The sequence below is a fragment of the Oryctolagus cuniculus genome, chromosome 14 (assembly GCF_051225735.1).
Source record: "Oryctolagus cuniculus isolate XC-2025 breed Fujian yellow rabbit chromosome 14, ASM5122573v1, whole genome shotgun sequence".
NCBI classification, from domain to species: Eukaryota; Metazoa; Chordata; class Mammalia; order Lagomorpha; family Leporidae; genus Oryctolagus; species Oryctolagus cuniculus.
Window position 1 is genome coordinate 82,182,739 of NC_142880.1, and position 14,186 is coordinate 82,196,924.

Genomic DNA, 14,186 nt, shown 5'->3' on the forward strand with positions numbered 1-14,186 from the left:
GTGCCTCTGGAGAGAGCCTTCCACCCTGCTTGAAGACCGCCATCTCTCAACTGTCTCCACGGGACAGAGAAAGTTCTGTGTGCCCCATGCCTCTTTCCTCATTTAACTTTTTATTTTCTCCAGTTATAATCACATTGGGTCTTAGGATTTCAGCATACAAATTTGAGGGGAACCATGTTTGATCAGTACGTGCTGTATAAATGTCCTGAAATGTCACAGTGTACCCCATAAGTATATACAAGTATTACCTGTTCATCAGAAAAATACGTAAAGCTTTATGAGATATAAAAAATTCACTAAAATGACTTTTTAAAAACAAGATTAGTAGATTTGATAAAATTAGAAATTTAGGAGAGATTTTAGTTTGTCTAAGTGAAAAGATAAGTTGTGGGATTCTCAGAGTATTTAAGGAATGAATGGTATAAAATGCTCATAGAAAATCAAATAAAAGTTAAATAATCTAAATTGTATCCTGCTCCTGTCTGATACCCAGTTCAGTAACTTGGTGTTTTTCCTGAACTGTATTTCTTGTATTCTGAACTCTTTGCCAGACTGATAATTCTCATGGAAAACAAATGTATCATGGCTTCTGAGAAGTAGTGTCATGGTTCATAATTCTGGAAATCATGAAACAGATGTTACCCAACGGTGACATGGAAACTCATTTATTGAACACTTTACCGTCACTAAACCTCAGAGTATCTAAGTGCAAAGTAGTTGAACTAACCACTGTGGTTTCCTTTCAAAATTTATTTTAAATGTCTGTGTTTTCCTTCTCAGAGCAGCAGTCAGGACGCACACAGGGGAAGTGGGCTCTGCCACCACACCTGTCAGAGTTTGCTAAGAAATGAATTTGGACAGCTTATATGTAATTTTGCTCTTGACATTGGCCTTCTGGAGCCCAAAGAGTAGTGTAGGTTTCCAGTTATTTTGATTTTCTTTATTTTGGTTATGGTATCAAATGGCTAACTGTTCTTTATTATTATTTTTATTAGTTATTTTATTATTAGTCCCACTTTCTGGGAATTTGTCTCTGTTTCTGCCTGTTGGCAGCAGCAGTGTGGTATTGAGCCCTCAGCCTCAGCCCCTGGCATGTGTGAGCCCCATATAGACTGCTTGGGCCAGAGGTGAGTTCAGAGTGAGGCCGCACAGCCCTGTGCGTCTGCATACCGGCAGCATGGCTGTCACACACAGAGGGGAGCTTTCTCACATTCTGCACGGTTTTATGCTCCAGAGGGTTCTTTGCTCCGAGGTATTTGTATTGTGAAAGAGTCCTGCCCCTTAGTTCTATGGTCCTCATTTTGGCTGTGGGACAATTAGGGTATTGTTCGTGAAATTAAGTCTGCGCTGGATACTGTACCCTGAGGAATTTTTATTGACTCGGAAATTGTACTCCTTTCTACTGTGTCTCTTAGATTAAATTCTTAAGTAGATTAGTTTGCATTTTTGAATATACAAGAAGTGTTAGTTCCCTGTTCAGGAATGTAAACCATGTATACTCTCTTCCCACAGCTGGTCCATATAGTGGTTTAGGCGAAATAATCCATCGGGAGAGCGTTCCAATGCACACATTTGCCAAGTATCTCTTCACCTCTCTCCTACCTCACGATGCTGAATTGGCATACACAATTGCACTGAGAGCAATGCGGTACGTATTCACAGCCCAGCAGGCAGAGGTGGTCCACGTTCCTTTGCTGGGAAAGATGGCCCTCTGACTTCCCATTCATTCGTGTTTCTGCAGCCAGCAGAAAAGCTGACTGAAGTACTTAGGAATGCTTGCTGTGTTGTTGTGGGAGTGATCTGTTTGTTGACTTGTTTTACTTGTAGTTAAAGGAAGGGAAGACTTGTTGTGTCCTTAACTGCTGTCAACTCTTCTGCCACCTGCTACTGCTCACTTTTCTTGAAGATAATATCTTGAATAGAGTACGGTTCTAGGCCAAGTATAATCATAAGACAGCAACAGTTGAAGCCTTCCTGAGTAATTATTTTGGAAAAAACAAAGTTGATTTTTGAAATTGTGGTAAACAGTACATGTCCTTGACCGAATATAAGAAGTGAGGAAGGTGTCTGTACCACCAAGACACATTCGTGGCTGACTGGAGGCTGAGAGAAGATGGCACGTGTCTCATGTTGAAGGAGGCACAGTCAGGGGGCCTCAGGATCTGCCTGCCTCGGTGTGACTGCGTCACCTCACCAGTCCCTTCTCATTAGTAACAGAGGGTTGTTCCGTACCACTCGCCTTTCTGTGTTCACATTGCTTTTTCTAATTTGATAGATTTATGTATTTTTAAAACTGTATTTCTGTATTCAGACGGGCAGAGTGACAGAGGAGGAAAGCGAGAGCTCTTCCATCTGCTGGTTCACTCCCCAGAATGGCCGCAGCAGCCAGGTCTGGGCCAGGCCAAAGCCAGGAGCCTGGAACTCCCCTCAGGCCTCCCCCTTGGGTGCAGGGGCACGAAGACTTGGGCCGTATTCTGCTGCTTTCCCAGGCATATTAGCAGGGAATGGATGGGAAACAGCACCAGGGTCAAACTGGTTATATTGCAGGCTACAGCTTAACCTGCTGTACCACAATGCTGGCCCCCACATCCGATTTTAAAGTTATTCACCAAAAATTGTTTATCATGCATTTGTTAAGATTAATTCTTTTTAATGTGTATAAGGTTTTATTTTTCAGTCCTATGTTTAACCTGTTAAACTTTAAGGACCTAATGGGCACATCCACTTTTCTTAAAACATCAGCTTTTGCTTTTTGCCTTTTTTTTTTGGACAGGCAGAGTTAGACAGTGAGAGAAAGAGACAGAGAGGAAAGGTCTTCCTTCCGTTGGTTCACCCCCAAAATGGCCGCTACGCTGATCCAAAGGCACGAGCCAGGTGCTTCTCCTGGTCTCCCATGCTGGTGCAGGCCCAAGCACTTGGGCCATCCTCCTCTGCCTTCCCGGGCCACAGCAGAGAGCTGGACTGGAAGAGGAGCAACTGGGACTAGAACCCGGCGCCCCAACCGGGACTAGAACCCTGTGCCCATATGGGATGCCAGTGCCGCAGGCGGAGGATTAGCCAAGTGAGCCACAGCTCAGGCCCCAAAAAGTTAAGAATAATAATGGGTTGGGCATTTGACACAGCATTTTTTTTTTATTTGACAGCTAGAGTTATGGACAGTGAGAGAGAGAGAGAGAGATGGAGAGTACTACTTCACCCCCCAAATGGTCGCCATCACTGCTCGGGATGCCCACATCCCATATTGAAATGCCTGGTTAATTTATTGGCTACTCCACTTCAATCCAGCATCCTTGGAATCCAATCCTAGGAGGAGTAGGTGACAGCTCAAGTAGGTGGGTCTCTGCCACCCATGTGGGAGACCTGGATGGAGTTCAGGCTTCTGGCCTTGGCCTGAGCCAACACTGGCTGCTATGGATATTTAAGGAGCGAACCAGTGGATGGAAGATTTCTCTCTGTGCTCGCCCTCTGTCTCTGTCTCTGTTTCTCTCTCTCTCTTATCTCTATCTCTCTTCCTTTCAAGTAAAATGAAAATGAAAATTGTTAGATTTTTAAAATTAACAAAATGCTCTGATGTTTCTAATGGAAAATACAGATTAGACAACGTTATAATTACCTAAAGATAAGCCATATATAGAACTAAAAGCTTAGTGTACTGGAGAATAATTGAATCCTCTAAGAAGCTTGTCATCAAAGGTTCTGTATGTAATCAGAGTGATAGGTGTTCAAAGAGAAATATTTGTCTGTAAATTACCCCGGAGTTACCCTGTCCTTAAAGTGTTAGCTATAGCTTGTATCTGTCAGGAGGCCTCTTTTTATGCAGTGGTAGGTATATGTGTGTATACACCTGTGTGTTAGTGTTTCACATACATTCCTTGGCAGCAAGAAATCTCATTCACCTGTTAAAGAAACATTTCAAGTGCTCGCTTGCCTGTTTTTAACATAAAAAAAAAAAAATCAGTAACTGTCGTAAGTAAAAATCTCCTACCAAATTGTTTTATACCACTTGCTTTATAGTTTCAAGGAAAATAATAAGTAAGTATAGTTCCTGTTCTCACTTCTGGCAGCAGAAATGGAAGTTACCTTATGAAGACAGATGCACAGCTCTATACTTACCAAGTCCTAAGAATTCTACTCTTGTTGTAAAGGCAAGAATGCTAATGTTATAATGCCACTAGGTGCTGTTGCTGCCCCACTGCTGGCATTTCAAGGGTAAAATAGCACAAGGTTTCTGTGCAGTTCCGGCTTAGGTGACGGTGTCTGCCAGCAGAGGAGCTTGTAGGGTTAACACTCAGGAACGCACGCACTCTTCCTTGGTCGCTGCCTAGGCAGCGTCTATAGTGGAGAATGTCGGCAGGGTACCGGGGATTATTCTCTGTCCTTTCTACCTGCCTCTGTTGCCCCACCCAAAGGCCTGCCGTGGCAGGAAGATCGCGTGGCCTGCCAGAGCGTTTCAAGGCAGCCATGGGCACAGGAAGGGAGAGAGAGGCGGCTTGCACGCTTCCTCGGTCCTTCAGAAGAGGATGCTGGGGAAGGTGTTCTCTGGCCTCCTTTTCTCAGCTCGAGGGGTCTTGACGTTCCCACAGCACCTGTGGCAAGACGTGTCTGAATTCAGGGCCCTCTTGAGTTTGTGGGAAAGGTAAATAGCGACCCTGCCCCAAAATCCTGCTGCTTAATTGCCTCTCTTGCCATCCTTTCTAATGCTCACAACCACTTGTCCCCAGATAAAAGGAGCGCAGAGTGAGCCCTTTTGGTTCCCTGAGCAATAACTGGTTTTGGGCAGCTCTCTCCAAAGGATAGCCTCGCTTGCTGATCTTGCCAGCTCGTCCTAGTCTCAGGTTATGACTCGGTACTCCCTTACTCTGGAGTACCTGAATGATGGCCAGGGTCTTGATGATTGCAAAAAAAATTCAGTCTCTGATCTCTTTGGTAATTAAAAGACATCACTAGGTACTTTGACTTAGTGCTTAAGACACTTGCCTCTGTTTTTTTTTCTTTAAAGATTTATTTATATATTTATTTATTTATTTGAAAGTCAGAATTACAGAGGAGGGAAGACAGAGCCATCATCCATTTGCTGGTTCACTCCCCAGATGGCTGCAGTGGTCAGGGTTGGGCCAGACCAAAGCTAGCAGTCAGCAGCTTCTTCCTGGTCTCCCACGTGGGTACAGGGATCCAGGGACTTGGGCCATCTTCTGCTGCTTTTCCCAAGCCATTGGCAAGGAGCTGGGTTAGAAGTGGAGCAGCTGGGACTTGAACCAGTGTCTGTATGGGATGCCGGCACTGCAGGCACTGGCTTTACTCTACACCACGATGCCAGCGCTGAAACTTGCATCTTGGTGTCAGGGCTTGAGTTCGGAGCTTGGGTTCCATGCCCGGCTCAGGCTCCTGACCCGAGTTCCTGCTCCTGCAGATCTGATTCCTGCCACCACATGTAGACCTGGACTGGCATCCTGGTCCCCTGGCTTTTGACCCGATCCTCACTTTTGCAGTCATCTGGAGAATGAACTAATGGTTGGAAGCTCTCTCCTCTCTTTCATCTCCTTCTTTTTGCTTCTCAAATAAAAAAGTTATTTCTTTAAAAAAAAAAGAAAGAAAAATTATCACTAACAAAGCAAAGCATGTGCTTTTGCTTTCAAGAATTATTTCTTACTTGTGAACATATTCTTAATCAAAGTTAGATTGATTGAAGCCAGAAGTCACTGAATTTGTGCAAAACTGTCAAGGGATAGATACTTGAATCAGTTGGGTTCATCTTCTTTGATGTGATAGATAGAGCATATTGGTATGATGGTGGAACATACTCTGACTTGATATTCCTGAAGTCGCAAGGAGGAGTTCTGTAGGGAGTATGGATGCATGAAAGGGAGATGAGTTTTGCTGTACTTCTCTTATTTTATGATTAGTAAGTTAAGCTTTTTCATCTTAGCTGCCCACTGATTCCTGAGTGTCGTAATCTGTGTTAAACATCTATTTCACTCTCGGTTTTTGTTGATTTTTAATGAATGATATTACCCAAAGCTATACGTAGACCCCAGGACGTGTAGCTCAGAGGTCTGCAGTGAGAGCATCTTTGTTTCCTTTAGGTTTGGAAGTGAGCAGCAGCAAGACAACTTAGCATGTAGAAGGCGGTGCTGCTGACCCGGCCGGAACGGTTCCTCCCAGCATCTACTGCTCCTCTAGCCTCTGCTGGCCAGGCCTGTGGCCAAGTAGTAACTAGAGGTTCTCTGTCATCTCTTTATAGGTTACTAGTATTGGAATCTACTGCTCCAACGGGAGACCTCACCCGCCCACACCACATTGCATCAGTTGTTCCCAACCGATACCCTCGTTGGTTCACTCTAAGCCACATTGAATCCCAGCAGTGTGAACTGGCATCCACCATGTTAACTGCAGCCAAAGGTACTGTGTTGTCCCCAGGCCTTACAACCGCTTCCTTAGTTCCCACCCCCGCCCGCCTCCAAGAGCGGTGTTTCCTACCAGGTTCTCAGCAGTGATATTAATATCAGATAGGTTGTAAGGAATCCTTTTCCAGAAATACTAGCTTATGAGGCACAATGAAGCCTGGCATTTTCCTCACTTAATGTGTTACGAAGCTTGTTGCTGGCAGAGTTCAGGTTTGCTATCATGCCAAGAAAATGTCAACGAATGAGATTCAGAAGCAGATGAAAACATTCAGTTACTTTTTTTTCTCTTGGTCTCTTAACTGATCTCCAACAACACGTAATCAGGAACTAGGAGAGCTGTGTGCTGTATTGTGTTGGTTCTGGTTTGTGTGTAATTTTAGTCATTTGGGGTAGGTCCCGGTGACTCTGTGAAGGTCAGATTCATACACATTGCAGTAAGTACAGGATACTCAGCTGTATCATCTGCCATTTGCGAACATGTCAGGTAAATTAACTTGTGCTTTATAATTTTTTTGCTATGTGTGAGTATATGTGTGTATGTGTGTGTCTGTGTGTGGTTGTACTTTCTTTGGTTTATTTTGCTTTGCTTTCATTTGATTTGGTTTGGTTTGGTTTTCCCTTGTTCATTACAGGCGATGTTCGGAGGCTGGAAACAGTATTAGAATCCATCCAGAAAAACATTCACTCCTCATCACACATCTTCAAGCTTGCCCAAGACGCATTTAAAATAGCAACTCTCATGGACAGTTTGCCAGACATCACTCTTTTGAAAGTGTCTCTGGAGCTGGGTCTGCAGGTACATGACTGGTGGTCTTTCCTGGGGAACCAAGGACTGCTAAATAAAGGCACCTCTTAAGGTTGTTTTTGTTTGTTTGCTTGAGTTTTTAAGTGCAGATAAATGACTCTGGAGTGCAAATTGTTGGCCTTCAGAAGGCAGTGAATTCTGCGTTTCAGAGCTCTGGTCACTCCCAGCTGAACCAGGCTGCGGTCTGAGGTACAGGGGCTGTACATTTAAAAGCCTTATTTGTGTCTTTCAATTAAAAAATCATTTCTGAATTGCAGGCCTTCACGTCGTGTTTCTCCCTGGCATGAATAGAGAATAATTATTGCTAGTAAGAGACAGATACTGATGTTTACATTTGGAAATCCTAGCTCCTTTTTATTATAACATTCAGAAAACTAGGGAGAAGAGGGTGATTAGGCCTGGGTGTAGCTTCACGTTTCAGCAGCGTGTTGTAGGGACATTATGAGTTAATCATGCAGGTAGATGTTTGCTGCCTTATAGTTTTGTTTTTGTCTTTTTTTTTTAACAGATTGCTATATAAACCATAATCTGAAGTTTGTTTTTACTTTTCTCACAGACTCTCTATTAACATTTGCTTTTTATTTTCTCCATTAAAATAAAAAGAATGCCCTGATTAGATGATTAATCTGATGTAAGCTACAGATTCTCCTTAACAGTGATTAGTCAAGTTTAAAGAATTGGATCACAGGAAAATACGCATACCACTGTGACGAGAGAGTAATGTACAAACAGAGGTTATAGGAAATTGATTTGAAGCTATACACTGACAGTTTGAAAGTTCTGTCTTAAAAATAAATCAGTTTTACTTGACATTTTTGTTGTTATCATTTGCTTCATCTTAAAGGTAGATGAAGATAGAACCGTTAATATAAGCTTCCTGGTTATTCAGAGCCCTTGGTAAATGACAAATTAGTGAGAGCTTACTCCCTGCTTTCTTTCTCAAACCTAAGAAGGAATGCCACAGGGCCCCTAGATGTTCTGTATCTTAAAGAATGAAGGAAGGGGCGGGAGTAGTGTAAGAGTAGTGCCCACGTTGGAGGGTCTGGTGTGAAACCCAGCTCCTCCCCCACTGCTGATCCCGCTTGTTACTGAAGCACTCCCTGGGGGAGGCAGCAGGTGAGTCCTTGCCGTGCATGGGGGGACCTGCATTGAGTTCCTGGCTCCTGGCTTCAGTCTAGCCCAGCTCTGGCTGTTGCAGGCATTTGGGGAATGAACCAGTGGATGGATGGACCTTTTTCTCTCTGTCTCTCAAATTAAATGAAAATAAATAGTTATTTTTTAAAAAGTGGAAAAATCAGATTACTGATGATACTAATGATGATTTCTTTGCATAGACTGGGGGTTATCTTTGTAGTCACCAGAAAAAGAGCAGCCTGAGATTGAAGAAATGCCTAAAATGGTGTTTTCTTAATATTTATTTATTTATTTGAAAGGCAGGGTTACACATTGAGAGAAGGTGAGGCAGAGAGAGAGAGGTCGCCCTTCCATCCACTGGTTCACTCCCCAGTTGGCCACAACAGCGAGAGCTGCGCCGATCCGAAGCCGGGAGCCAGGAGCTTCTTCCAGGCTCCCATGCAGGTGCAGGGGCCCAAGGACTTGAGCCATCCTCCACTGCTTTCCCAGGCCATAGAAGAGAGCTGGATCGGAAGTGGAACCGTCAGGACTAGAACGGGCGCCCATATGGGATGCCAGCGCTTCAGGCCAGGGCGTTAACCCACTGTGCCACAGGGCCAGCCCCCTATAATGGTTTTTTTTTTAAAGTGCTTCTTTGTTCACTAAGAGTCCCTGGTTAGGACGATTCACAAGGAGTATCAGAAAGCACGCTGTGGAATGTTGAAGCTGAGGAGGTGAAGGCTTGGACTGTGTTTCATGTGCTAGCTCAGCTCCTGATGCTGTGGGTGGGAAGAGAGAGTGACCTGCCCAGGATGCCACGCCTGGTCAGTGGGCTCAGCAAGACTGGACAGGCCAGCTGGGGAGCCACAGACAAAGCCAAATTCCTAGAAAGATCTTTACTCGTAGAGAGTATGCCTCGTAGTTCATACCATGGAATGAATTGGTTTCCTTTCCCATTGACTAGGGTAATCTACCAAATCATTTCGTTATCTTGTCTTTATAGGTTATGCGGATGACACTGTCTACCTTAAATTGGCGACGGCGGGAGATGGTGAGGTGGCTGGTCACGTGTGCTACTGAAGTCGGTGAGTCAGCTCTGGTACTTGATGGTGGGATGTAACGTCATTTGCAGATAGGAGGCCATTTTCACTTTTACCGGGACTTTTGCAAGCTTTCTGCCCTTCTAGGCCCGGCTTCCTTCCCTTACTCCCTTAGCTGCAAACACGCAGTTGGATTTTTCATCTTCTAAGCTATCACCTTTTGTGGAGCTCCAACCTCTTACTTAAAATAGGTTGTCCGTAAGAATGTGTTTTAGGCAGCTCTTGTGAAGGTCCCTGGTTGCATTGAGTTTCCATCGTCTTGTGAGGGTATACACTTCTCACTGGGTCCAGCAGAGAAGGAGGATTTCCACGGGATGTGGACTGGGCGAGCTCTGAGATACGTGGGAAATGGTAGTGGGAGGCTCTTCAGCCAGCTCTTCCCCCTCCTCACCAGTAGATGAGGACCAGAGAAAACCACACTGCTGGTGAGATTCCCAGCCCAACGTAACGCAGTTTCCAGCAAACGCTCAGTGAACGTTCGGTCTTTTCTTCCTATTTGCACCAGAAAAGGACATACACCTCTTGCTGAGAAGACACTGCCAGCTCAGTGTCTAGGTACTGACACAGGGCCCAGCGCCAGGGCTATGGCGTAGCTGGTAAAGCCGCCGTCTGCAGCACACTGGCTTCCCGAAAGGGCACGGGTTCGAGTTCCAGCTGTTCTGCTTCCAGTCAGCTCCTTGCTAATGCACGTGGGAAAGCAGTGGAGAATGGCCCACGTGTTGGGGCGTCTGAACACACATGGGAGACTTGGGTGAAGCTCTTGGCTCCTGGCTTTGATCTGGCCTAGGTCTGGCCATTGTGGCCTTTTGGGAAGTGAACTAGCAGATGAAAGATCTCTCTCTCTCTCTCCCTCTCTCTCTCTCTCTCTCTCTCTCTCTCTCTAGCTTTGCCTTTCAAATAAATAAAATAAATCTTTTTAAAGATTTTTTAAAAATAAATACAGCAGACACTGTAAAATCATTTTCTTGTCTTTTTTGTGATGTTTTGTTACCTTAGAAAACAGGGACTTGGTTGTAATATAAAAATTGTGTTTAGGTTATCGAAGTCATGTTTTAGTGAAGAAATAGGATATGATTGCAGTTCAGGCTCTGCCGTGCAGTTCCTGTCTCCTTGCACCAGGACAGGCACAGCACCTTTCTTCAGATTGCTTACCTTCAGGTGAGGCATATTTGGGTCTGTGTACTTAAAATGGTCGTTTGCAAGACCTGAGCCATTTCCAACATCTGTGGTCTGCTTGTGTTGACTTTCTTTTCTCTTGATTATGGATCGCATTTTCCTGTGTCTAGAATTGTTGGCGTGTGTGTACTTTAGATTTGCACACCGTGTAAAGTTCCTGTCTGGTGAGGGTTGCACTTTTGCTGCCTCAAATTCTGTGCTGGCTAACCGACAGGAGGTCCCAGTGAACTAGACACCATTAGCAAGGAGCCACTGTCTGAATGGCAAACAGCACAGTACAAATACCAGCTACCAAGGGGATTCCTTCTTTATTAGAGGAAGTTCATGTTCCTTTCAGGCATCTCACTTACTAGCAGTCCGAAATAACCTTCTTCTCCAAGGTGGCCCCCAGGCACGTTACCTTACAGGCCTAGCTGGTGTGCTGTGTTGGTTAACAATGTAAGCATTGATAGAAAAGTAGGAATCAGGCGAGACCTCTGGCCAGCCTCCGTGTCGGTGACAGACTTGGTTGTGTTCCTTGCAGGTGTTTATGCCCTGGACAGCATCATGCAGAGCTGGTTTACACTGTTTACTCCCACCGAGGCCACAAGTATAGTTGCGACGACGGTGATGTCCAACAGCACCATTGTCCGCCTCCACCTGGACTGCCACCAGCAGGAAAAGCTGGCCAGCAGTGCCCGGACCCTCGCGTTGCAGTGTGCCATGAAGGACCCTCAGAACTGTGCCCTCTCTGCGCTAACCCTTTGTGAGAAGGATCACATAGCTTTTGAGACGGCTTACCAAATTGTTCTTGACGCTGCTACAACCGGCATGAGCTACACACAGCTCTTCACCATAGCACGGTACATGGAGCACCGCGGGTACCCCATGAGGGCCTATAAGCTGGCCACCCTGGCCATGACCCATCTCAACCTGAGCTACAATCAGGACACGCACCCTGCCATTAATGATGTTTTGTGGGCCTGTGCGCTTAGCCACTCCCTTGGTAAAAATGAGCTTGCAGCTATAATACCTCTGGTGGTCAAAAGTGTCAAGTGTGCAACGGTACTGTCAGACATTTTGCGCAGGTGCACGCTGACCACTCCCGGCGTGGTGGGGCTGCACGGAAGGAGGAACTCTGGTAAGCTCATGTCGCTGGACAAAGCCCCCTTGAGGCAGCTCTTGGATGCCACGATCGGGGCCTACATCAACACGACGCACTCGCGACTCACACACATCAGTCCTCGGCACTACAGTGAGTTCATCGAATTCCTCAGCAAGGCCCGAGAGACCTTCCTAATGGCGCATGATGGACACATTCAGTTTACACAGTTTATTGACAACCTGAAGCAAATCTACAAAGGCAAAAAGAAACTGATGATGTTGGTTCGGGAGAGGTTTGGTTGATGGAACTTGTATGAATGGGGGCGGGGGGTGGGAAGGGAGGGATGGTTTGTTTTTACTTGAGCCTGCCTTTGTACCCTTTTTAACTTAAAAGAACAGAGCCACACCGGTATTATATGTGTATAGTTCTATTGTGTTTGCAGACTAAATTGTCATGTTGTGAAAGTTTGCGTGTTTTTAAAATCTTTTTCCCTTTTTCTTTTTCTTTTTAAAATTTCTCTTCTTTCTTTCGTTCTTTTTTTATTTTCAGTTTTGTATGAGAGAGAGGTTAAAAAGGTTTGGTTTACACTGAGTATATGTTGTCAAGTGGCAAAAGTCCACATAGCTCTCCTGTTTTCTGTATACGTTCACAGCCTCAAAAAAAAAAAAAAAAACCAATTGAAATGGCTTTAAAAACCAAACAAAACACCTCCATCCTGTGATAAGTACCTCGAATGGATTCAGCTTTACTCCTTTGTAACTCATCTTTACATTTTCAGCATATTTAAACAAACCAACAAAATGAAATACTAATAGTGAAAAGGCTGACCCACGTGGCTTTGCAGTGCTGTTCGTCCAGAAGCATGGCACACGATGCTTGTGCATGTGGAAACTTAGCGACTGTCAACATACATTCTCAGGGATTTATCCAAAAAAAAATTAAAAAAAAGAATGAGAGCATTTATTGTACTGTATATATATTATAGTATATGTCTGAATATTGAAAATATAACATTAACTAATTTATAAAAAATATTCTATGTAATGCAAAATACTTGAAGCTGCAGTAGCTTGGTTTTAAACAAAAACAAAAAAACTGAGAGAAAACCTATCAGAAGGACTAAAAGTGCGCCTTGCTTCAGGGTTGGCTCAGGTGGTGAACTTCATGCCGGGCATCTATGCAGAGCCACCTTTTGGATTGCATGGTTGGACTGAGATCTATTGGGAGAAACTATATATGTATATATATTTATACAACTTATGTATACATATATATGTATACACACAGACACACACAACACCAACAACCACTACACCACACATGCTTATAACAGGCACTAGAATAAAGAGGAACAACAAAATACAGAGCCAGAGCAGCAAGCCTTAGCATTAAGAATACGCAGTATGCCGGAACTGGGGTTCGTGCCTCCTAGCCTAGGAAACTTAAGAAGAAATATCCTTTGACACAGAACGCAAAATGTTTTCCAAAACAATTGACATATGATACATTACGCCTTTGCAGTGAGCTAATAATAAGCTAACCTTTGTGCACAAATAACATTATATATATTATATATCTATTCTGCATAGGTATTTTGACTTTGTGCAGGACAGAAAGTTGTGTAGGTATGACTGTTCTACTTTTCAGTTTTCTTTCCCTTTTTTTTAAATATATTTTATTTTCTCTAGAATTACTCAAAACAAAAGCAGCCTTCTATCTTGCCTTGTCTTAATGCTTTAAAATAACCAAACTGGAGATCTAACTACCAAACTGTTCATTATATTATTAAATACCAACTTTGGTTACAGTATAGTGTCTTTACTTTAGCTGATGGTTCTGTAACCTTGTGCTTTTTAAAGCAATTTTTATGTTTTGGTGCAAAAGTTGTCCAGTGTCTCTTGTTCCCTTCATTAGAGAACATGCTAGAGGTATGTTTGTAGGTATTTTTGTTTAGAAAAACTATTTCATGCGTTCCATTTTATTTATTATAATAGGTAAAAAGAAAAAAAAAAGGTTGTACTTCATCACCCATGTAAACATGCTCATGAAGTTGAAAGTAATTAAGATTTGATACACTGATATCAATTTATTTATGTAACTAAATCACTGTTTTATAAACTTGTTAATGATCAACAATTTTTGTTTTGATTAAAATTAGTTTTTTGAAAGTTGATTCTGCCTCCTTTATGGTATACCTCTTACTACACTTACACTTGGTGATTAGTATGTCTTAGAGTTTAACTGTGCTCCCTCATTTGGTAAATATTGATGTACTAATTTGCAGGCGCTGTAGTAGGCTCCAGATAGACAATGGTGACCAAAACCAGACCCTGAAGCTTACTCTCGGCTTACTGGAGAAGACAGGCATAAATCTGATCATTGCAAAGATAAATCAGAAGGCGGAAGAGCTAAGTTAGTCTGTACATTGGTCATTCCTCCCTAATTTAGGATGTACTCGATTAGTTCATGAATGCTGAGTTTGTGAGGTATTGTTTTATGTGTGG

At 43.6% G+C, this 14,186-nt stretch overlaps 1 protein-coding gene across 2 annotated transcripts in view; it reads left to right on the plus strand.

The window, feature by feature from the left end:
- ZSWIM6 (zinc finger SWIM-type containing 6) overlaps positions 1–13,855 on the plus strand; it is a 220,461-nt gene extending 206,606 nt beyond the window's left edge. For both annotated transcript variants that reach the window (XM_070056741.2, XM_089313220.1), the window contains 5 exons: positions 1,513–1,648; positions 6,242–6,399; positions 7,037–7,200; positions 9,326–9,407; positions 11,122–13,855. In XM_070056741.2, coding sequence (XP_069912842.2) covers positions 1,513–1,648; positions 6,242–6,399; positions 7,037–7,200; positions 9,326–9,407; positions 11,122–11,984 — 1,403 coding nt within the window. In that variant the 3' untranslated portion in view covers positions 11,985–13,855. The remainder of the gene's footprint in view (positions 1–1,512; positions 1,649–6,241; positions 6,400–7,036; positions 7,201–9,325; positions 9,408–11,121) is intronic.
- Positions 13,856–14,186: the final 331 nt, after the last annotated feature.